Source organism: Pavona decussata, unplaced genomic scaffold (assembly GCF_977016875.1).
Source record: "Pavona decussata unplaced genomic scaffold, jaPavDecu1.1 SCAFFOLD_87, whole genome shotgun sequence".
NCBI lineage: Eukaryota > Metazoa > Cnidaria > Anthozoa > Scleractinia > Agariciidae > Pavona > Pavona decussata.
In genome coordinates, this window is record NW_028145504.1 from 4,070,870 (window position 1) to 4,092,744 (window position 21,875).

Sequence of the window (21,875 nt, forward strand, 5' to 3'; positions counted from 1 at the left end):
AGTCAATGTCCTGGGAACGAGGAACATCGCTTTCCAGCTTCAGAATGGGTGAGATCGGTGGAATTTCCAACTTTCGCCTTCTTCTTCACGAAATTTCAGAAGACTTAATCACCGACGATGTTGAAAATTTAAAATTTCTTTGCGGCGGTGGGCTCTTAACCAAAGCAAGGTTGGAGAAAATCAAAAATGCCAAGGACTTCTTCGTTGCAATAGGAGAGGTTATCGAAGACGAAACTAAACAGCTGAACTTTATGAAAGACCTGTTCAAGACTATTTATAGAGACGATTTAAAAGTTAAAATCGAGAAATTTCAGGACTCTAGAAAAGGTAGGCACCATGGAACGGGTGTAAAATTTTTTCACTGGTTAAAGATTGCACTGAACTAGCTTTCGTTGCATGTACAAACCGCGGACATTAGTGAAGCATAATTATTTGGATTTTGAACCTTGAGCGCATTCATTTGCTGGCCTCCTTGACTTTGACTAGTAGTTTAGCTAGCTAGTTATGACACATCATTTGATGGAATATTTAGTGTCTGTACTATATGGTGGTTGAGTATCTGATTGCTTTACAGATGTATATTGTGTGGCGTAAAATGTAAGTTAATAAGCTTATTACTGACAGTATTGTATTATTGCCTAATACTATTATAAATTTAAAAGCATTACTGATTAGTAAATAAACCCCTTCATATCATTAATTGTGTGTCATATACAAAAGTGTTCGTATTCATAAACCCCTTTAGGTGGCTGGTATATTGGGTGATAATTCCTGAGGCTGAATGATGGTCCAAAAAAATGAGCAGATGGCAGAAGACCAGGAAGCGAAGTTTCTAGGGCAAATGAAATTTTGAGGACAATATTTCAGCCATGGGTATTATCATCCGATATACCAGCAAACAAGAAAAACAGGTTTATTTATCTTATAACCCTCCAAAATTTCTGAAATGCGTGCGATTTAGTTTTTCAATAGTAAATGATTTACTATTGAAAAGTATGCTGAACAGCAAGTGATGGTCAAAGCATGATAGCTGGCAAACAAATGCAAGCTGATCCATTTTTATATACTGAAATTGGATTAGGAAAGACCTAAAAATTTGAAGTTCTTTGTTTATTTTTTCTTGTCGAAAAAAATGGGTGATGGATTGGATTTGGATGAGTGTCGTTGTCTGATAGCTACCCTCCAATTTTGTACTACTACGTGTTTCATCCAATGTGAACAAGAGCGCGCAGTAATTAATTGGTGGGTTTTGAGCTTAATTAAGTAACTTAACTATTAGCTATAGCTTTGGAATCATTGTTAAATTTCTATCATGTTGTATTTAACCGTTATGGCAAAATAATCTTCTAAATACTCATACTCAAACAACTCATTGAGGCTTCAACAGGATGTGGGACCGAGCATGCTTTCATGCATTCAAGGCTGGTGCGGGCAGAATCCCTCCTTTCCTCCCCCATACTCCCCGTCTAGATAGGGATAAAGGGGATATGATTTCACTGGATTCTAAGATCCTATTGGGAGTCTAATTTGGATCCTGTTTACATGTAGGTTTCCAGATATAATGTATGAATTTTTCTGCATTTTGCCAATAGCTGAATTTGGAAATGGTGGCCAACAAGGGCAGAATTATGCTGATGCAGGTCTTCCCCCAGCACCCTTACAATCCAATGCTGGCTGGCACAATACATTCCCCAATCAACCAACAGTCCCACCTGTTCAACCAGGACCACCAGTTTATAGTATCCCACATCATGTGGAGTCTTCTGTACATTATGCACAAGGGGCAGGAAATCTGTCAAGAATGGCTGAATACCCTTCTGAATACCAGGTTCCACCTGTTTCAAGGCCATTGCAAGACAAACCAACTACAAGTCCTCATGAAAGACTACCTTCTGCACCTCAGCATTCAGACAATCGCCATTCAAATGCAAACCCACCTGGTCATGATCAAACTTCAGATTCTAATATGCAAGACACAGGGTACGAATTTTTCTGGGATGCTGGCCGACATGGCCATAATTATGCTGATGCAGATCTTGTCCCAGCAACCTTACAATCCAATGCTGGAAGACATAATACCATGCCTTTTCAACCACCAGAACATCATTTGCAATCAGGACCTCCAGATAGGATGCTGCATCATGTGAGCCCTTCTGTACAGTATAGTGGTAATGCACAAGGGACAAAAAATCCATCAAGCATTGCAGAGTACCCTGCAGAAAATCGTATTCCATCTTTGCCTAGATCACTGAAAGACAAACCAATTACATGTCCTGATGTTTCAAACCCACCTGTTCCTGATCAAACTGCGAGTTCTCATATGCAAGCCCCAGCTCGAGTTGCAGAAATTTCTTCAGGGGGTTTTAAGTTCCCAGACCAGTACTCAATAGGAACAAATCCATCTATTGAAGATTTGGCTGGGAATAATCAGTTCCCTCCAGATTCTACAAGGACGAGTTCATTTCAACACGGTGGTTCAGGGAAGGTTCAAGATTCTGCCACAAGCTCTTCACCTGTGCAAGTACCTGCAAGTAACTGTGAGCCCCCATTTGGTCAACAAGAACAATCCCATCAAATGACACAAGAAGTGCAACATCCCAAACTTGAGGAGCTTAATTTATCTGGAAGTGCAACAAAACCTTCTGAAGTCTCTGTGAGGGGACCTAATGGTCAGGAATCAAGTAACGTAGCATTGCCACACCAGGCCGATTATGGCAGTCAAAACATTCCACCTAGCAGACGACAAGGAAGTCTCGCTGCAGGTACAAGCTACAGTGAACAAGTGCCAAGACCACAGGAAAAGATTCCAGTGGAAAGGCACATATCGACTGATTTCAGTGATGCAGGCGCACGTTGTCCAAAACAGAAAATTCCTGTGGAGATGAGCTATGCAACCATTAAAAGATACTTCCAAGATGGTGCAAAGATACTAGGACGAGGAGGCTTTGGAGTTGTATATGAAGGTAAACTAATGGAAATTGTATGATGATAAGTACTTTAGGTGATTATTTGGCAACACAGAAGAACGCGATTCAATGGTAGAAGTATTTGCAATTAGTTGCACACAATCAAACAAGTAAAATGTGTAATGTAGTGTTGAACATTACAAAATCCACTTTAAAGTTGTACTTTGAAGAAAAGGCACAGTTTGCTTGAAACTCCTCAGTCCAGGTATGAATATTAAAAGCTGAGCTTCTTAAACATTGACATATTTTTTGAAAGCCTTGCAATTTAATTAATTATTACTAACAATATTTTAAGTTGTAATCAAGATAATTTTTATCCACTGCATTCATTGTAATGAACCATGATTTAAATGCTTTGCCCTGAACAAGAGTTTTTATTCACCCTGTGACCTCACGTGAAGACATGTTATGCTTCTCATCATTAGAGACACGTGTGCAAAACCATTATTATAAAATCATTTGAAGTGGTTTGTGGAAAAGAGCAGCAAGTGACATCAAGGAATATTTTACGCAGGCAGTATAAGAATTCTTCTTCTCAGTAAGTTTCACACCTTCAAAGACACAGTGTGGCCCAGCAAAATCATTTTCTCCATTAATCACTTGGATCAGTTACATGTCTATTGACTAAGTGTAACGTACAAGTGTACATGTATACAGTACTTCATAACCTGAGAGAGACAGGGATAGCATTTAGTATGGAGCTGCATTAGGCCTAGTTTATACGTCGCGCTACAGTCAAGTTTAATTCACTGACAGACAAATTTAATTCCCATTAAAGTCATCGTTTCGTCAGCATAAATTGTAGCATGGTTTTATGCGTTGAAATCAATACAGTCAAATTTTATTCTTCTCCCCAAATGCAGTGTCTCTGGTCACCATGGGTCGCTGTGGGCTCATTAAAATAAGTTTGAAATACATTTAAAAAATTATGCATTTCATTTGACGCAACGCTAGTGCGACATTTAAACTGAAGATGCATCATCAATATTTTATCCGTCTTACCAAGACGGATAAGTCTTACCAAGACTGATAAAACTTCGAGGACAAATTTAATTTACCAGACGAATTTAATTTGTTTTAGACGTCGTGCTATCGTCAAATTTAATTGCTTGTGGGACCTTGAATTAAATTCGTCTGAATTAAATTCAACTGTAGTGCAACGTATAAACTAGACCTTAGAAATGACAAGATCAGTACTACTTTTGAGCTGCTTAACATCTGCAGCTTGTTCCTTTTAAGTCATGTACTTCACTCCTCACACAATATGTCAACAGCTATATGACCACATCATTTGATTTATAGGGAACAATACATTTCATGGTCAACAAGTTGTTGTCAAAGAAGCGTACACTTCCCATCTTGGACAGGCAAACACTGCAGCACAGTTAAAGAGGGTAAGCTAGAAAGAAGCCCGGGGCTGATACTTACAAAATTTTATTGTAACCACTTAGCAGTGCCGGTTACCCCAGTCATCTGCCCAGGCTGGGTTTCCAAGGATGTATCTGGCTAAAATAATTATTATTATGCTATGTGTCATATCAATTTGATTGAGTGTCATGAATATTAGTGTATAATCAATGTTGTAATCACTCTGCCATTCACAGTACAAATGTAGATGGGAAATAGCATAATTAACCAATCAGAGCTCAAAACAAATACCCGGCATGTAAATGGTGCCAAGCATGGTTTTGGTTTTGCTTGTCGTTGGGCGACAGAGTCACACAAGAATTTATAACCAATCACAGTCAGAGTCTATAGTAGTAGCAAATTAAACTGTAGCAATATGTAAAATCCTTAAAAATATATTTTAGACACTCATTTCAAAGCCACATTCATATAATTATCAGAGTGGGTTTTCCCTAAGTCTCGTAAAACCAAAGCCATTGACAGTAATTACTTTGACCAATCACAGAAGATGTACACAACACAGTGAACCAATCAAAATTCAAAGCAAATGCATGTAACCGGCTTCAAACACAGGAAAATGCAAAAGACCAAGTCATGATTGCTTTTGGTTTGGCTTTCCAGTGGTTGAAAAAATGGCGTGAACCTTGCCAACCAACCACAGAGTGCAGTAAAGCAAAACGAATTGAAAGTAATAACCAAATGAGAGGAAAATTACTTTTGAGACTCAATTGAAAACCACTCTATACTGTATGACTTGTCTATTTTTAAATTAAATTCCGATCATTTATGTTGGTCGTGACTTTATTTTTTAAGGAGAAACGTGTTGGTTACATAAAACATCCTCATCTCATGCCTCTTTATGCATTCAGCGAAGAGGAAGGGTATGTATAACTTATTTATTTATTTATTTAATTCCTAGGCTTATTAGTTATTTTTCTGGCTTCAGTTGTTCAAAGGCCGGATAACTTTATCCGGTGGATAAGTCACTATCCAACAGTTTCAATCTGTGCAAAGATTTCAGTATTTCATCGTGTACAAGCGAATATGCACACTCTAACTACAGTCTAGTTTAGGAGTGTACGAAAACCTTGGACAACGTTTAACGTGAAGCATATTTTAGACACCGAATAGTGCCTTATCCAGCGGATAAAGTTATCCAGCCTTTGAACAACTGGGGCCTGTTTAGTAGATTGTTTGTAAGTGTTTGTTTGCCAGGGATTATGTGTTAAGTTCTGTTGTATATGTAGCATTTCGCATGCTGCTGATCTGCTAGTGTTGTTTGTTTGTTTGTCCTGAACTCCAAGCTCTTTTATTTCTGAGTTCTTTATTCCTCACTCACCCAGCCCTTTCAAAAGGTTCCCGTAGTTGGTGATTTTGGTGTCTACAGACTACATGTATGATTTATTGCTTTGTTTGCATCAATGAACTATGCTCTTATCCCTTAGGGCCCGGTTGTTGGAAAGCCAATTAACGCTAAACTATCCATGATTACAAGTTAAGCAAGGTTTTCATCTCACTTGTTAAGACTGATTTTAAAGGCTAATTTGAAGCCAATGGTAAAGAAAAGTTGAAGGCAAAACTGAAGGGCAAAAATCTTTTGGAAGAATTCGTATGGGTTAGTAAATAAACTTGAATCAAAGTTCATGTTAACCCAGGATAATTTAGCTTAATCGGCCTATGAACAACTGGGCCCAGATGGAGATCAGACTGCCCTATTGGCCTTCCTTAGGTACAACCCAAGCCTGCTATGAGCTTCTCCACTCTCTGTATGATCTCTTCAATCTCCATACACTGTAGCTGTGGACTGAGTAAAGAATTAAATAACTAACCAGTACTTAGGCATGTAGTCATGCTCTGCTGGGGAAGCACCACAAAGACAAATAAAATAAAAAACAAATTAAAAAAAAAAAAGAATAAATACATGCCAAGCTTAAAAATCAAGGGCACTTGCTTTGCTTTGGGATTTCTTATAAGTGTGGCACTCAATTAAACCTTGCTGCTTTTAAGTTATCCCATAAATATATTAATCAGTGGTGCCTTAGAATCTCCAAAAATGTTACTCAAGACTAAAGTCCACCACAACCTCTTATGCATAAGTTTGTCTAACTACCTAGAGGAAATTATTTACCGGTAAACCCCTTGCAAAAAAACAAAAACAACAACAAAACAAGTAAAAAATAAGAAAACAACAACAAATACACACTATCAAACACTCTCAATCTTCTCAATATATATATTCATTTGATATATATGGATATTTTGAATAAGTCAGCTGTTTCCTGTTAGTGTTGCAACCTCAACGTTGAATAAATGTAATTTTGTTGACAGAAAGCCATGCTGCCTCATGTATCCAAAAATGTCCTGCGACTTAAACAAAGCATTGCGCAGAGATTCAATAAAGTTGTCTTGGAAAGACAGAGTTAGAATAGCTCTTCACACGGCTAGGGCTTTGAAGTATTTGCACTCAGAAGTCACAAATGAGAAAGCTGTCAGGTTTGTGTACTTCATTATGTTGTAGATAGATCATGGTTGCCATGATGATACATAAATGAAATAAATTATCCATTCTTCTCGTTTACTAAGCTGTGATCAGGCTCTATATATGTTTTTAATTTTTTGTTTTGCTTAATAAACTATTCAGTGGGAAACATGAAACAAAAGCTCTGTTCACTGTATTTGCTCTTATATTCTCTAGAAGAGCAAGTTAAGCTTTGCCTAAGTCACATTCAAGCCACAGGCCTGTGCTCCACACAGCCAGAACATAACCTGATTTCTGGGCCATGAAGTCACTGTTTTATTGCTTCACATAAGTATCACAAAGTGTCCTGTCTTAGCCATAAATCCCTCCTCCTTTGTTCTTCCTATGGCTGCCATCTTGGCTTGCCAACATCCAGGGGAGTGTTCTCCCCACTCAACCTGTCTCCCGGGGATAACTGATGACCCCCACCACGGTCATCCAAGTATTCACCCAACCCACCCCAACCATGTTGGACCACTTCCAAACCTCTTCAGACACTTTTTTTCCAAAACCCACCATATCTGCCATCTTGGATTTTCCAAAAGCCAGGGGGTGGTCTCCCCACACACCCCACCCCCGGACACACCCAATCACCACACTGATCATCCCCAAGGCTCTGCCATCTTAATTTTTCAACAGCCAATCAGATGCATGTTAGTATTTTGGTCAAACGGACCCCCTGTATATACTACTAACATCTTATGCTGGTTTATATTATCTAATTTTCACATCTTGATGGTATGTAGCTACTTGTGATGTCATGGGCATGATCAGCAACTATTAGTAACATCTTGTACCATGCGGTAACATGCTGTGACGATGTCTAACTTACCTTGTAACATCAATTTGCATGTGATGTTAAATACTCTACAAACTGTGGCTGCCACATGAGCCATTTTGTATTCTGGTAACTCTACAACCTTAATTTTATTCAGCTGGGGATTTTTAATATTTATGGTTGTCAGTTTTCTAATATTCTGAATACAGCCAATTGATTGCACCTTAAAACTAGTTCATAAGCCCTAGAAGCATTGGCTAATGTTTGTTTTAAGAGCATTACATTTCTGCAAGCAGCTATATGCCAATAATCATTGTTTTTAAACAGTCATTGAATGGTTGATCTCACAAATTTAAAGTAACTATTATATCACTGATGCAACCAATTAATTGTAAGTTATTTCAAATGGCAAATTGAATTGAAACATAATTTTAATTAATAATTTGTGACCTTGTTTATATTGCAGACAAGAGATTGTGCACATGGATGTAAAGCCAGGAAATATATTCCTAGATGAAGATTTCAATGCCCGCCTGGGAGATGCTGGGATGGCACTGGAGTTACCTATGGGATTCTCATTTGCCTCCATTTCTCAGATCCGTGGAACAGAGGGGTACGTCGATGAGTACCTTGATGGAAGACACTTTAAACCCAGCAATGATATTTTTTCATTTGGAGTTGGTATGTTAAACATGCAGGTTTTATAGTTACTGTTAAAGGAAACCTCCACTCTCGAAACATGTTAACGTTACATTATTGAAAATACAATTTTCTTTGAAATTTCATTGGAAAACATGGAAATAATATTTCAATGTCGGAAAAAACATGATTTGATTATCGGCTATTTTCGCTTTTAAATTTCCCGCGCGCCGCCATCTTGGATTTCATGACGTAATATGGTTGCTCAATTGTTTTACACAAAAAAACTTCTGCTGAATAACAATAGCGGCAACCATAATACGTCATAAAATTCAAAATGGCTGCCCCCAGGAAATTTAAAAGCGAAAGTTGTCGATAATCATATCTAATTTTTAACACACTTGAATGTCATTTCTACGTTTTAGACAAAAATTTCGAATTTAGACACTATTTCCAACGCTTACCCGTCAATTTGTTGTGAGAGTGGAGGTTCCCTTTAACGCTACAACGGTACCGCACTTTAAAGTTAGTGTTAAATTTTCTCCAGTCTTGTAAACCAGGAAGTAATAAAAAAAATTCATTTTTGTACACATGACTGAGAATTAGTTATAAACAATGACAATAACTGTTGACAGTTTAGCAGCTAGTATGAAGAACACATTTTCAAAGAAATTGGACGGTACTTTTTCATTATAATTATGATTATTATTATTATTTTTTTTAATAATAAGAGCTTCCTTCCACAGGTAAGGTTTATAATCTTTCAGGAATACAACCTAAGTAATATCAAATACGTTAATAATAATTGAGTTTTGTTTGTTGGAGCACCCTTAAATAGTTGGTCAGATAAAAGCCATTGTCTTGGCATTATGACCACCTTCTTCAAGGTACAATCAAACTTCGTTGCGACTCAAATGTCGAGCTAAATTTTTTCAATGATCATCACCTCAACTGGGAATTTTATGGGAAAAACATTTTTTACACCCAAGCTCAGGATGCGGCTTATCTGCAGGTGTGGTGTAAGTGTTGGTGTTTACTTCGTATGTAACTTGGACAGTTTTTTTGCTCTTTGTCATGTGATTACATTGATACTTAAATTAAGTAGCATAATCATAAATTAACAGATGCGTGTATATTTTGGTTTCAGTGCTGTTGCAACTTCTTACACAGAGGAAGGCAGTTGAAGTAACTGCACCAAAGAAGAATGTATTCTTGCACCGTGTTCTTAAGAAAGAAGGATTGTTATCAGATCCAGAGAAGCTCATGGAAAAGGCAAAACAGGTGAATATTAATTAATCTATTGACAAATATCTTGTGAAATATATACAACACTTTAAATAATAACAATAACAATGGATGATGATGATAATAAATACCTGTTAGTAACCAAGTTCAAGGTCCGTACTGTAAGTTATGGACTGAGTTTTTTCCTGTTGATTTATGGCTCAAGCACGAAGTAGGCAGGCCATAAATTAACGGGGAAAAACGAGAATCCATAACTTACAGTATGGACCAAAAACTGAGGTTAGAAAGATATTTATTATAGTTATTAATATCTCTGAGGTTAATTGGGCGCACCGGAAATTAAAGGAAACTAGTTTTTCAAGTACAATGAAGTATGGCCCGCAAAACTGACCAATCACACCGTGCGTACTAACTGAGAGATATAATAATATCATTGTGCTTATTGCCTCTCTCTGGTAAGCCTCCACGTCTAGCTTGAAAGATAGACAAAAGCATTGGATGTTTTTAAAACCACAAGTCAGAGATTTTTCTATATCCATATCTTGAAGGTTGAACTCTCAGTTGTCCCTCCTATTAGTTGTTTCTATCCAAACAATTTTCTTTGTTTAGGAATTTTTATTTTCACCTTCTTTTGGCTTGTTTGCCATATCCAAGTAAATGTCTTTCTCAAAGGGAAATGAGTTCGATATGCTTCTGTGTGGGTGCATCATAACACTCTCAATACAAGAAGAACGGCAGAGAACACTCAATAACAAACGCTGGACTATCCATGGCAAGAAACTTTTGAAAGTGGCAGAAGTAGACTTTATGTCAAAATTGCAATGACAGAGTCAGATTGTTGCACACTCAATGAAATCACATTAATTTCTGTATTACAGAAAATGGCACTGATGGAGTACTTGTCTGCAATGAATCTTGGTTGAGCATGGGCTGCGTAATAGTCTCGAAGTGTGACTTTATTCTCACAAAAGTACCAGTACACCAAGGTAGCATGTTGTTAAATAATAAATATATTTTTTAACTGTTTTATTCATCGATTACCAATTCAGGGAGTTTGGCCTGATAGTGGAGACGACAAGAATTACACCAAAGACTTTGCTGGTATTGCTATAGACTGTCTCAGACCACCGGTTGAAAGAGCCATGCTGTCAGATATTTGTCTAAGGCTGGAGGTAATGAAATCAACATACTCAACAGTGCAAGTCAAGTCAAGTCAACTTTTATTTTAACTAAAAAAAACAGGAAATACAAAAATCTGTATAACACAGCTCTAATTTCCAGGAAATCTGTTTACTTTTGGGTCATTTGGACTCAGATTTTTACTGTCATTTGATTAGCTATTTCTGCATAGCCAATTGCGCAGGGGCTAATAATAATATTGTAATAAACACGTCTAGAGCATTGTAAAGGCATAGAGACCTGTTCAAACCCTGAAGTGATGAGTCTCCAGTGAATGTACTTCGTTTCTCACTCACTCAATCATATTCCTTGTTACTTTGCTCAGAAAATACTGGCAAGGAAAGGAGTTGCAAAGATTTCAAAGCGCAAGGAGGGAGCCTGTTGTATGTCTTGTCTGCTGAACCATCCAGGTGAGTTGCCTAGGTGATTTGGGGGTGATAATCCAATTTTTCAAATTGTAAGCTCCTTTATTGGCTGGTTGTCAATGAATATGCCTGTAATATTGAAAATCTATTGTAAATTTTTTTTAACTGTGGGAGAAAATTTTTTTGGAAGAAATATCATAATTTGAAGTAAAATTTCTTATGCAAAAAAAAGTTATGTTACAAATAAAGCTTGCCTTAAAAAATTAAGGCTTGAACAGCTTTCAGACCCATGACCTCAGAGACACCAACTTTCAATTAACTTTCTTTTCACAAATGCAGCTTAAATAGCATGCATAACTGTGATTGGTCTCTCTTAAATTATAGTAAATTAGGCTGGTTGTCATTTTACAAAATAAAAAACAAAATATTGATTTCTGGATTTGATTGTTTCATGAAAACAATCTTAAGCTGCTGGTTACCATTTCACTCTTGTCATTGTGAAAAGTGAGAAGCTGAATTCAAAGGAAACCAAACTGCATTTTCTTATTCTCTGCATGTATTTGAACACGGCCTGCAGAAGAAATTTAAACCATGTGTTGACTTCTCTTTCCTTTGAAACCAAGACCTAGCCTACAATTCGATGCCTCTAATCCAACATTTAAGAGTCATGGATGTCAATGTCATCTATTTGCAGTTTTTTAACTGATTTTATTTTACCATGGCCCATGGTTTTAGCAAAGTACTTGGTAGTGAGATCACCCAGCTGCGATGGTGATCATCACAGTCAAGACTGCACCTACTTCTGTGTGACATGTTTAACACAAGCTCGGCGCAATCCTCTGGAGTGTCCATCCCATGGGCCAGCTGAACCTCCTGTAGGTATGTTTTGTCTGATATTGTTTGAGTTTCAGTTTACGCTTCAGGTACATCAGGAACGTTTGGTTGAGTCTGGCAGTACTAAAATAGTAAAACTTAAGATGTCTCCTCACTGAGAACAACTGCAGTCATAAATTATTCCTCGCAAAGTGAGGGCCAAAGGCCCGATCAAAGCGATGTTAATAAATTTGTCGGGCTGAGCCAAGCTAAGCCAAGGGAATTCGAGCGAAAAATATAATTATTTATATATATGTATATTTCATTGAAGATGTCCGCAGTGTTGCCTGGCAACAGTGGAAAACAAAGTATGAATGACGTCAGGCGACACTTTGTTGGAGCAAAATTTGCATACATCGGAAAAGTTTTCCTTTCATTGCCGGATCAAATTTCAACTTCAATGTTCACCAATATTCACTGGATGGAAATATCTCTGCAGAATCTTTTCCTTTTTTTCCAGAAATCTTCTTTTGTGAAATATTGCATTGAAGAAATTACATGTTTTGTGACCGTGGTAAAATAATTTTCCGTGGGAAATAAATTTATCGAACACGACAGCGCTGCACGCCCGTTGTACATTTCCTCGTGTCAGAAATAGATTTCAACTGCAAACTTACCTGTGGAACTACGAAAACACCTTGCTCACCATGTTCAGAAACTTTTAGTCTCCTCATTTGATGCTACAATACGAGTAAAGAGGGCTTTCCACCCAGCCCGAGCTTCGCGAGGTTTTGCGAGTCACGTATTTCTAGTATTAATAATAATTATATCATCTTTGGAAGTGTGAGCTTGAAGGTGCTGCCAGGGTATGTACAGTGTTCCAGGTAACTTTCGAAGTCAGGGAGTAAATGGACTATTTGAAGGGGTTTTAAGGTGTGGTTCACTCCTAATCTTCGTTTACCTGATTTCATTTGCCAGGTCTCGAAGCCAGCTTGCTTGGGCTAAATTATGACCTGAGACACCTCTCTTATCTGGAACACTGCATGATGTATATAACATGATGATCTTAATAGACAACATTGTCATTCAAAGACCTGAGTTATTTTGTTCATGCATGTTCAGTTATTAATTAAAATTTGCTCTATTTGGCTTTTGCAGGGGGATCTGATGCCTACGCAGTTTTGATATGTGGCAATGACCCCGACTTGAAAACCAATGCTGCAGTATTTGAAAGAGATTTATTTGGCATCAGAAGTGTACTGACAGACACCCGCATTGTTGGGATCAGGTATGCCATTAAAATCTTCAGACCAAGAATTTATTCAGTGGTACAATGGACTAAGTACATTTTTTTTCTAAAAATTAAATACACCCAATTTGAACAAAAATGGGATAATTTCATGACCTATAAATGCACATAAAATTAGACCCTTTCGTCACTCAGCCCTTCAATACTTAGCATCCATGGTATTCATAGTTACACTATAATATACATCTGACTTCAAATTAAATGGGAGCTTTAACCATCTAGTTGGGGGGGGGGGGAGGGGGGGAGGAAGAGGAAGTGGATTCTGCCAACGGCAACTTTGAACATTAACATGACTTTTTTAATATTTGAGCAAACACCATGAAAATGAAAAATCCCTTTTATCCCTTTTTATGTTTAAAATGAAGAAAAAATACTTTGTTACTATAACTTTTGTGTTTTAGCTCATATTAGTGTGGTTTTGATTACTGGTACGTTCAATTTTGATGCTTTCTGAAGTTTTAATTGGGCAAATCCAGAAGTCCAAGATGGCCACCATTTGGCAATAATTACGTTATTGGTTATTCCAGAAAAAATCCACACCCCCCCCCCCCCCCCCCGACGGATGGAGTCGTTTTTTAACCCCCCCTTTCACCTGGATTTCCTGAAGCACAAGACGCGGGCCCCTCCTGTTTGGATTTCCAAAACAAAAGACGCCCCCTCCCCCCTGGATTTCCGGAAAACATATTAGGCTTAAATTAAATTTATTTTCAATAGAAAATACGCACAATCACGTCCAGAAGATGCTCTTTTTTTAATTTCTAAAGCTTCGGCTAATATTAAAAACTCTATCGCGTGGAACTAAAAAAAGAAAGGAGCAACAATGCGAAAAAGCGAACGCGTTCGTCCTTTGTGTATGGACAATACCCATGGAATCTTAAAACTGCATGCAGAAAATGCACTGGCTGCTTGTTCAACTGTGCTACGGACGATGGGACTTCAGAGAGGTTACCACGTATATGTGGGAGGAACCCGTACAAGAACTTCCTCCTTCTGTTGCTTACGTTTCCAAAAGTTTTTTCGAAGTACAGATGGCTACAAGTTCCTCTCGAGTATTATCTTCTTCAGCTAATAGCTCTGCATCCTTGCTTGCACAAGTAAAAAATTCTTCTGCCTGACGCAGTGGAATCCACGCTAAGAATGCAATGGCGGACCAAACAACCGAGAACATGAAATTACACAATGGTGGCGCGCTGGGTCTGGTACGAGAAGAAATTTGTCAGGCTTTTCAAACTCTTCGTTGTAACAATGTTGCGACGGCTCGTTCTTTAGTATCTTGTTGTTCGCATTTTCTGCTATAAAAGGACCTGCGAAGGAACTTAGATTATCATTTGTTTTAGGTGAGAAATATGTGAACAAAATATTTCTACTATTTTCAGGGTCTGAGAGCGCTGAAGTGTCACCGAACTAAACGTTCGAGTCACGTGAACTATCGGTCGAAATGACCCCTGCGGAAGACTTTCTTAAGTTCAACCCCCCCCCCCCCCTCTCCTGCCTGGATTTGCAGAGTCTTTGATCCCCTTCCCGCAAGAATTTCCAGAATCCCGTCCGTCAGGGAGGTGTGGATTTTTTCTGGAACAACCCATTATCATGTCGTATGGGGTCATGGCTTCCTGTTGCAGACGTCAAAGGAGATATCTTCTGATACACTATTTATCCTCCCAGCCTCATTGTCATAGCTTTTATAGTTGCAAAGTTATTGGGCAGGGATCCACCCTGGTCAGAAAAGACAAAAAGAAGCCTGGTCTAGTTAGGGCTAAGTTTTAAAAGAGTGGCTTTTTAACAAGGGAAGACAGCCTTACCAGAACTTTCAAATTCTGTTTACACTGTGTTCGTTTACTAAATGTTAAAACAGCAAATATTCATAAAAGTTGTCCTTGTCACTGCTACGAGAGGTGGTCTCTTAGGGAGGGAAAACTGTTTTGTGCATGGGAATGTATACAGTATGTTTCTCAGTATATATTTGATGTTGTTATTATTTGTCAAATAAATTATAAATAACGTTATTGTACTTCTAATATTATAGATCTAGTTCTTGGTAGCCATTGTTTCAGTTTTGCTCTGTATAATAATTATTTTAAATAATTAATTAAATTAATTAAAAAGATTAATAAATTTTGATTTCCTTTTAATTATAGGAATGATCACATGTATTGTATTAAGCCACAGTCAGGTGACATTTCACAGGCAGCTGAGGTCAAACGAACACTTCTCATGTTAAAGGAAGCGCTGCAGGGAAAGAAAGATGTGTTCCTGTACTTTTACTTCTCTGGTCACAGTGACCGCAATGGTAACTTGATTTGTTCCTCAGAAAAGGATATTCTTACAGGGGCTGAATTGAAGGATCATTTGCACCTTCTCAAGGACAATGTTGGAGAATTCTTGATTATATTGGACTGCTGTTATGCAGATGGTAAGATTGCTTCTGAGCATCTTGAGGATGAAGCTTTTCTTGTTCATAAGTCTTTAGAACCTACAGTAGTTGAACCAGAACCACCACATTGTCTGCCACTGGATTCACTCTGCAGTGAACTTCATCACAGTGCCCCTGCGAAGGAGCCTGTTTCAAGTGCTGCAGAACAATTTTCTGAGTCTGATTTTGATACACTGGATGGAAATGTGTTTTGCAAGGCTCCATTGGATGTGCATTTCACAGTACGGCAGTGGTCATCTTCTTCAAGGGAGCAGCAATCCTATGGAAAGGCCAAAGGCAACAGTTTTTTGACGGACTACATAATTCGTGGATTGCAGGGTGCACACAAATGCCCTTTTGCAAAGCCGAAATGCTCTGACTGTGACAGATTTAAGGACACAGCAAAATCTGTAGGTTTTATTTCTGCTGCTAACTTGGAACATTTCGTCTCCAAACATGTGGAGAAAGCTGCGTCAAAAGCTGGTGGCCGGCATCAGAATCCACGGATGCGAACCATGCATTCCAAGGAGACGATATTGGCCTACTACAATGAAGAGATCCTGCGGGATCAGATTGTTTTCAAATCAACCTCTGGTGATCGTGAAAGAATCACAGTAGATGGTTTTCCACTCCAACTTGAGGGATTTCAGAAGCAGATATTTTCTCAGGTTAAAGGTAACTAATGTAAACTGTACAAGCCATGCAAATTAATATCAGTGAATATGATAAAATGAGGGTAGACCTTCATTTTGGGTGAGCTAGTAATTTGCATAATCTCCCCACCCCTCTAAAACTACATAGATTGCAGTAAAATAAAAAGAAGAACATAAAAAGAAATACTGACAGAATTAATGGTCACTTAAGAGTAATATACAATTAACTTAATAAACTTGTTCTTTAGAAGTATTTTTGGCCAACATCTTTCCCGAGCAATATCCCATTACTGTTCCACATGTGCACAGTACTGAAGTGGAAAAATCTTTGGCCTAAATTATGCTGAATAACTCTGATTTTTGTAGTAGTAACATATGAAAATAATATGCATCACTAGCAGTGCAGATCCTTACTTGCTTATAAAGTTGGAGCCCAGAATAAAAAGGTATCATGTTGATGTCAAAATAATACAACAAGGAAAAAGATTTTGTCCCTTTGGGCCTATTTCTTTTTACAAAAAGAAAAACCTCCCCCCCCCCCCCTTGATTCTCCACCCTGCCTACGACCCCCCGCCCCCCTCCCACATCCACCATTGCCCAGGAAAATTGATTGTTTACAAATTATAACAGCAAGTGGACTAACTTTAAAGCTATTCTTTAGAGGATCAAAGAAACAAGTTGATCATTAAAAGATTGCAGGGTAGAAATAACATGGAACCTTTTGTTTATTTTTGTAGGTAATCTTCCAAACTGTGCTCAGCCAAAGCACCTTCAGATTCTTTGTGATGATGAAGAGATTTCTTCCAATTCATATGTTGACCTGAAGGATTTTGTCCGACAAGGATATGATGTCTGCTGCCAGCTGAGACCTTGTGTCAGCATCTTTAGTGGCCCAGTTGTCATACAGATTGAGAACCACATGAGTCTTGTTATGAATCTCTTAAGTTCTCTTGAGTTGACAAGAAGCCAGGTTTGTTAACTGTTTGGCTGCATGTATGTTTTCCTTTTCTTTAAGCCTAGTTTAATGAAGGGTCAATTGACTTCAGTAATGATTATTTTTACCATTATTCTTGCTTAGCCTTGGAACAGGAGGCTTAGAACTATTTAGAGTTAAACAAAAACTGTAAAAGAACTTTAATGGAGGTGGATGTGTTATGGTTCAAAATTTTTTTGGGTTCAAAAATTTTCAAACCAGTTTGATTTTCATTTGTTTTTGTCTCAGTGGAAATGGAAAATAAAAATTTAACTGGTTTGAAAAGATTTACCCCCCCCCCCCCCCTTCCTATCCTCTGAGACCCAGGGGAAGCTAGTCGGGTGAAAGGGATTTTCATGGGCTTGTAGTAAACTGTCACCCATGAAAATCCCTTCCACCTGACTAGCTGCCCCTGGGTCTTCAAGGATGCCCCCCTCCCCCCTCAAAAAAAAAAAAATCACCATAGATACATGAACCAAGATGTGCTTGGGGAATGCTTACTTTGCTTGCCAATAAATACGTGCAGACAAAAATTATGGCAAATTACAGCTTATTGTCATTTCACATGCAGAAAACTGTACAAAATTGTTGGCTTATTCACCCCTAGGCACATGGTAGTATGTCTGGAAAGTTTGCAATATTACATCTCACGCACCCAAAACTTAAATACCCAAGTCCAAATTCTATGTCCTGTGGGGGCAGTTTTGTTTCTCCTCTCCCCCCCCCCCCCACCTCTTCTCACATACTGTAACACTGTTTATTTAGTAATCTGTTCTTGCCACCCCGCACTTAAGTGTGCTATGGATAAACCTCTGATGCGCTGGGATTTCATTCAAACCCATTGCTGTCATTAGGTTCTGTAACCCATAAAACCTGTTACGGCTGAGCTCACTGGATGTTACAGCTGATTGTTACCCTCTAAAATTGTTATTTTAATCAGTGTACTCACAGAGCAAAGCAAATTGAAGGTCATTTATAACTTTGCTCCAGTGTGCAGAAAAAATTTCTGGGGGCCCAATTTTAAGAATTTTCTGGATGCCCGCTTCCGGATTTGTTCATGGTGATTGCAGGTAACATGTTATTGGGGGTTATGGGTGAAAATCTAGTATGTGCCACGCCTGCTTCAGAACCTGCAAGGTGGGGCAAGGAGGTTGTAGTGATACTTCTGAGTGTGTCATGCTTGAGCAGCCATACAAAAGCATTATGTAGCCAGAATGTCTCGATACAAAGGCTTCAGTCTTTACTTTTGTTTTTCAGGGGGTGGACATGACCTATGAGTTGGACACCAGCCAGAGATCATTTTCTGCTGAGGATATCAAAGAATGTTTTGAGGACGATTCAAGCTTCAGTGACTTGAAGGACACTCCTCTTGGAAACATGATTGTTTTGATCCTTACAACAGCATCTTACTACACAGGGATTTTAACAATCTGTGTTTTGGAGGACAGCTTAGACTGCAGTTTCAAGGTTGCAACTTGAAAAGTTCAAACAACCTACTTCTGGTCACTAATTTCTAATCTGGGAGAGACATTCAAACTTTTTTCTGAGATTGTTTTGTATGAAGTTCTTGACTGTTTTTACAATTACTTGTAATTTAATAAGCTTAAAGTCTTGAGCTAGAACTTACCCTTTGCTCGTTCATAAGGTGCCAAGAGAAAGATTATACTGGCTTTGCTTAACACCTCCCAGACCAGGTCCCATAATCATGTCATTTGAGCAGGCATTGACAATTACTCAACATTGAATAGGGGGCGGGGACAACAATGAGCAACATAAAATAAAGATGTTGATACCCCAGGCATTTATTTGATTGTCTCTAAACACAGATGTATTTTCTTACTGTTTTGTAATCTCTCGGCTGAAATACGGCTGTGTTTAGAGGCCACTTATGTGAGGCTTTAGGGTATTATTCTGCATATTTTTTCTCTCTTAGATGGTCACTGAGTGTAGGGTAGTACATCGTCAGAGACCAGGGATAGCACTTCCAGGCAAGAGAGTCAAAATTAACCAGAAAAAGTTTGGTGAAGAAAATTCCCGGGACAAGGGTGTTGAAGAAATTTTCAAATGACTAAGTAAACATTGCTTGATAAAAATGTAACTTTTAGTTTTAATGGTATTAAAAAACAGATTACAAAGTGATGGCATGTGGATGCTGTGGCAATTCTTTCAAGAGTCCTTGCTTTTCTTGCTCCCAGAGCCATGCATGGTAAGAGTTAAGCTTGTGGTCATTGGGTGTCACATTCTTCCAGTCCCCAAGGCAGAAAATGCGATACGAATCATCTCCATACTTTCCAATGCCATGCAGCTCTATTGGAGAAGTCCAGTCTTTAGTTAGAAACTCGTCAGAAAATCTGATGATAATTTTGGCTCTTTTCTCATGAAGTCCCAGGGTCTGAATGAGCTCTAACAAAGTTAAAAACAAACAAACAAACAAAAAAAAAAAAACCTGGTGAATGATAAAAAGGTGGTCAATGTAGTGGTCACCCATGTAAGATGTGAAATATATTCAGCATTCCAGCTGTAACTGGAACTGATGAGAAGTAATTTCAGTCCCACTTGGAGGCTCACTACAGATATTTTCTTTTCAATGCTGATTGTATGTGACATTATGAACACATCACAGGTGATCTCACATCAAATTGCCCATTTCCGGTGTCTTTCAAATTCTCCAATGGTGGCCATTTTGAAAAATGTATACCTGGTAAGTAAGTGCACTGTCTGAAACACAAACTGGTTGCATCAGTCTCAGACCTTGTTCGAGCCTGACAGTCGGGTGTACACAATTCATAAACTGCAACCTTGCAAAGCAACAGTTATTATTGATTTCAAAGGAGCTAGGCGTGGACTCAGCAGTGCATAAATACATCGTAATTGGTTCATTTCTGCAAATTACCAGGGCGTGTTTTTTACTGAATCTTTCTTGCATTAACTAACTTGTTATCATGTTACTTTTCAAGAATCATGGTTGTGGGTACATGTAGATCATAACTCTGGAAGCACACAAAAATCATAAAATCTGACAATTCCCCTCTTTAGTCCTCGGAAGTGGAAAATAATTATGCTCATTTAAGAGGACTTACTACAAGGACCAGCAGAGAAATAAGGGAGAAACTGTCAGCTTTTTGCTCAATTTGTCCACATAACTAGTCCACTCAATCCATGGGACAAGTCCATGACAGGATTATCGGACAAAATGGGTCAGGTACTTAATGAAATGCCCAAAGACTGCTTAAACTTCAGTTGTTTCCTTGTGTGTTCTGACCGTTGTTTGGCAAAAGGAAAGGTAAGTCCAACAGGTTTTTTTTGTGGGGTGGGGGGAGGGAGGGAATAAGGTGGGCCCTCCCATGGCCCCTCCAATCACTCTGCATAACCCTTCCAAGAAGGGGGTGGAGTTGGTTAAGAAAGAAGGCAACATTGACTTGGACAGTTGTCAATAGTCTCATTCTGTAGGTTTCAAGAGATCATTCATGGAGTACAGTTAGGATAGGAAGACCAGGAACAGTCTAGTGACTGTATATATTTGTAACTTGCAAAATCAACAAATTATCATAAAAATCCTGGAAAACCCTAATATGTCGCATCATACCAGCAATCTGTTTCCAGTCAGCTTTTCTTGTCACTTCAGGGTTTGGAAATCTCTTAAAAAATTCCCACAGGATTGGAATAGCTTTCCCTCCTGTCGTCCTGTTCAGGAATATCGTAGCTATCAGCAACTTCCACGGATCATGAAAGAGGCTCTCTTGAATTAAATTGTAAGGAGATTTCGGAGGGATCCAGTTTGAAAACAATTTTGACTCGGAAGGAGCGTCATTTGCTTCGAAGTAATCACTCGTGGAAACAACAGTACCATCACTATTATGTGATTCTAGTTTGATGCGCTTGGCACCTTCAACAGTATTGAGTGTTTTTTTCCGTTTTAATCCTTTCGAGGTTTTTCTTGATACCCGTTTAGTGGGGTGCCTCGGATGTTTAACACCACCAGGTGCTCGTTTTCGCGCCATTTTACTAACACTTTTAATAGGCCTTTTTATGTTGCCTGTCTTTGAAAATCTATCTCGTTTGTTATCGTGTTTCATAGGGTCCTTGACAGAACTTCTTTTTCGTCGTTTAGGAGTGCCACATTGACCCTTTTGTGAATTAAGACGTTCGCTTTTCCTTGCAAAATAAGGAGACGTGGTGTCGAAGTCTTGCAAGTCTTGTTTCGAGTTCAGTTCGGTGAATTCTTGTTGTTTCGATTCTTCCAATACCATCTCAGATTCACAGCATCCACTAGAAATTTCTACAGCACCTCCATCTGTTCCTTCTGGATCTGTACAAAACTTTGGGACCTTGAAATCGACATTTTCAATTGACAATTCAGTCTGCACAGTTGATAAGTACCGCTGAAGTTCAACGCGAGAGCGAAATTTCTGTCCCTCTGGGCTGATGATGTAAACATCATGTCTTCCTTTCGTTTTACCACTCTTCCTTTGAGTGACTATTTTCTTCCATCCTGGTATGCCACAATCGCAAGATAACTCTAATCTGATTGCTTCCGACATCATTAATCCCCTCACACTGCGTACCTTAGCTCAAACTACCAACAAATCCGCCATTTTTACGCGGATGTCCCTGGGTACG

General features: G+C 38.6%; 2 protein-coding genes across 3 annotated transcripts; one reads left to right on the top strand and one right to left on the bottom strand.

Moving 5' to 3' along the window:
• On the top strand, positions 1-19,394 carry LOC146474867 (uncharacterized). 2 transcript variants are annotated; one of them, XR_014866084.1, is made up of 15 exons: positions 1-327; positions 1,593-2,963; positions 4,269-4,360; positions 5,187-5,254; positions 6,702-6,866; positions 8,136-8,350; positions 9,456-9,589; positions 10,603-10,725; positions 11,058-11,142; positions 11,833-11,976; positions 13,069-13,198; positions 15,355-16,304; positions 17,020-17,252; positions 18,513-18,828; positions 18,865-19,394. XR_014866084.1 is itself a non-coding variant. In XM_085116634.1 (14 exons), exons 1-14 carry the CDS (start codon positions 6-8, stop codon positions 18,732-18,734), a joined length of 4,254 nt encoding a protein of 1,417 aa, XP_084972760.1. In that variant the 5' UTR covers positions 1-5; the 3' UTR covers positions 18,735-19,394. The 2 variants fall into 2 exon arrangements, 1 of the variants encoding a protein (XP_084972760.1); XM_085116634.1 differs by having other exon boundaries at positions 18,513-19,394.
• LOC146474868 (uncharacterized) lies at positions 19,376-21,863 on the bottom strand. The gene is made up of 2 exons (XM_085116636.1): positions 20,842-21,863; positions 19,376-19,658 (listed from the first exon to the last, which is right to left on the bottom strand). Exons 1-2 carry the CDS (start codon positions 21,797-21,799, stop codon positions 19,384-19,386), a joined length of 1,233 nt encoding a protein of 410 aa, XP_084972762.1. The 5' UTR covers positions 21,800-21,863; the 3' UTR covers positions 19,376-19,383.
• Between the last annotated feature and the right edge of the window lie 12 nt (positions 21,864-21,875).

Excerpts from the sequence above, each read along its gene's own strand:
- LOC146474867 (XM_085116634.1), top strand. The coding sequence starts at position 6 with ATGTCCTGGGAACGAGGAACATCGCTTTCCAGCTTCAGAATGGGTGAG. Across the intron at positions 11,143-11,832 it reads TTGTCTGCTGAACCATCCAG|CAAAGTACTTGGTAGTGAGA; the intron begins GTGAGTTGCCTA and ends CCATGGTTTTAG. Across the intron at positions 11,977-13,068 it reads GCCAGCTGAACCTCCTGTAG|GGGGATCTGATGCCTACGCA; the intron begins GTATGTTTTGTC and ends TGGCTTTTGCAG.
- LOC146474868 (XM_085116636.1), bottom strand. The coding sequence starts at position 21,799 with ATGATGTCGGAAGCAATCAGATTAGAGTTATCTTGCGATTGTGGCATA. Across the intron at positions 19,659-20,841 it reads TGACTGGAAACAGATTGCTG|AGCTCATTCAGACCCTGGGA; the intron begins GTATGATGCGAC and ends TAACTTTGTTAG.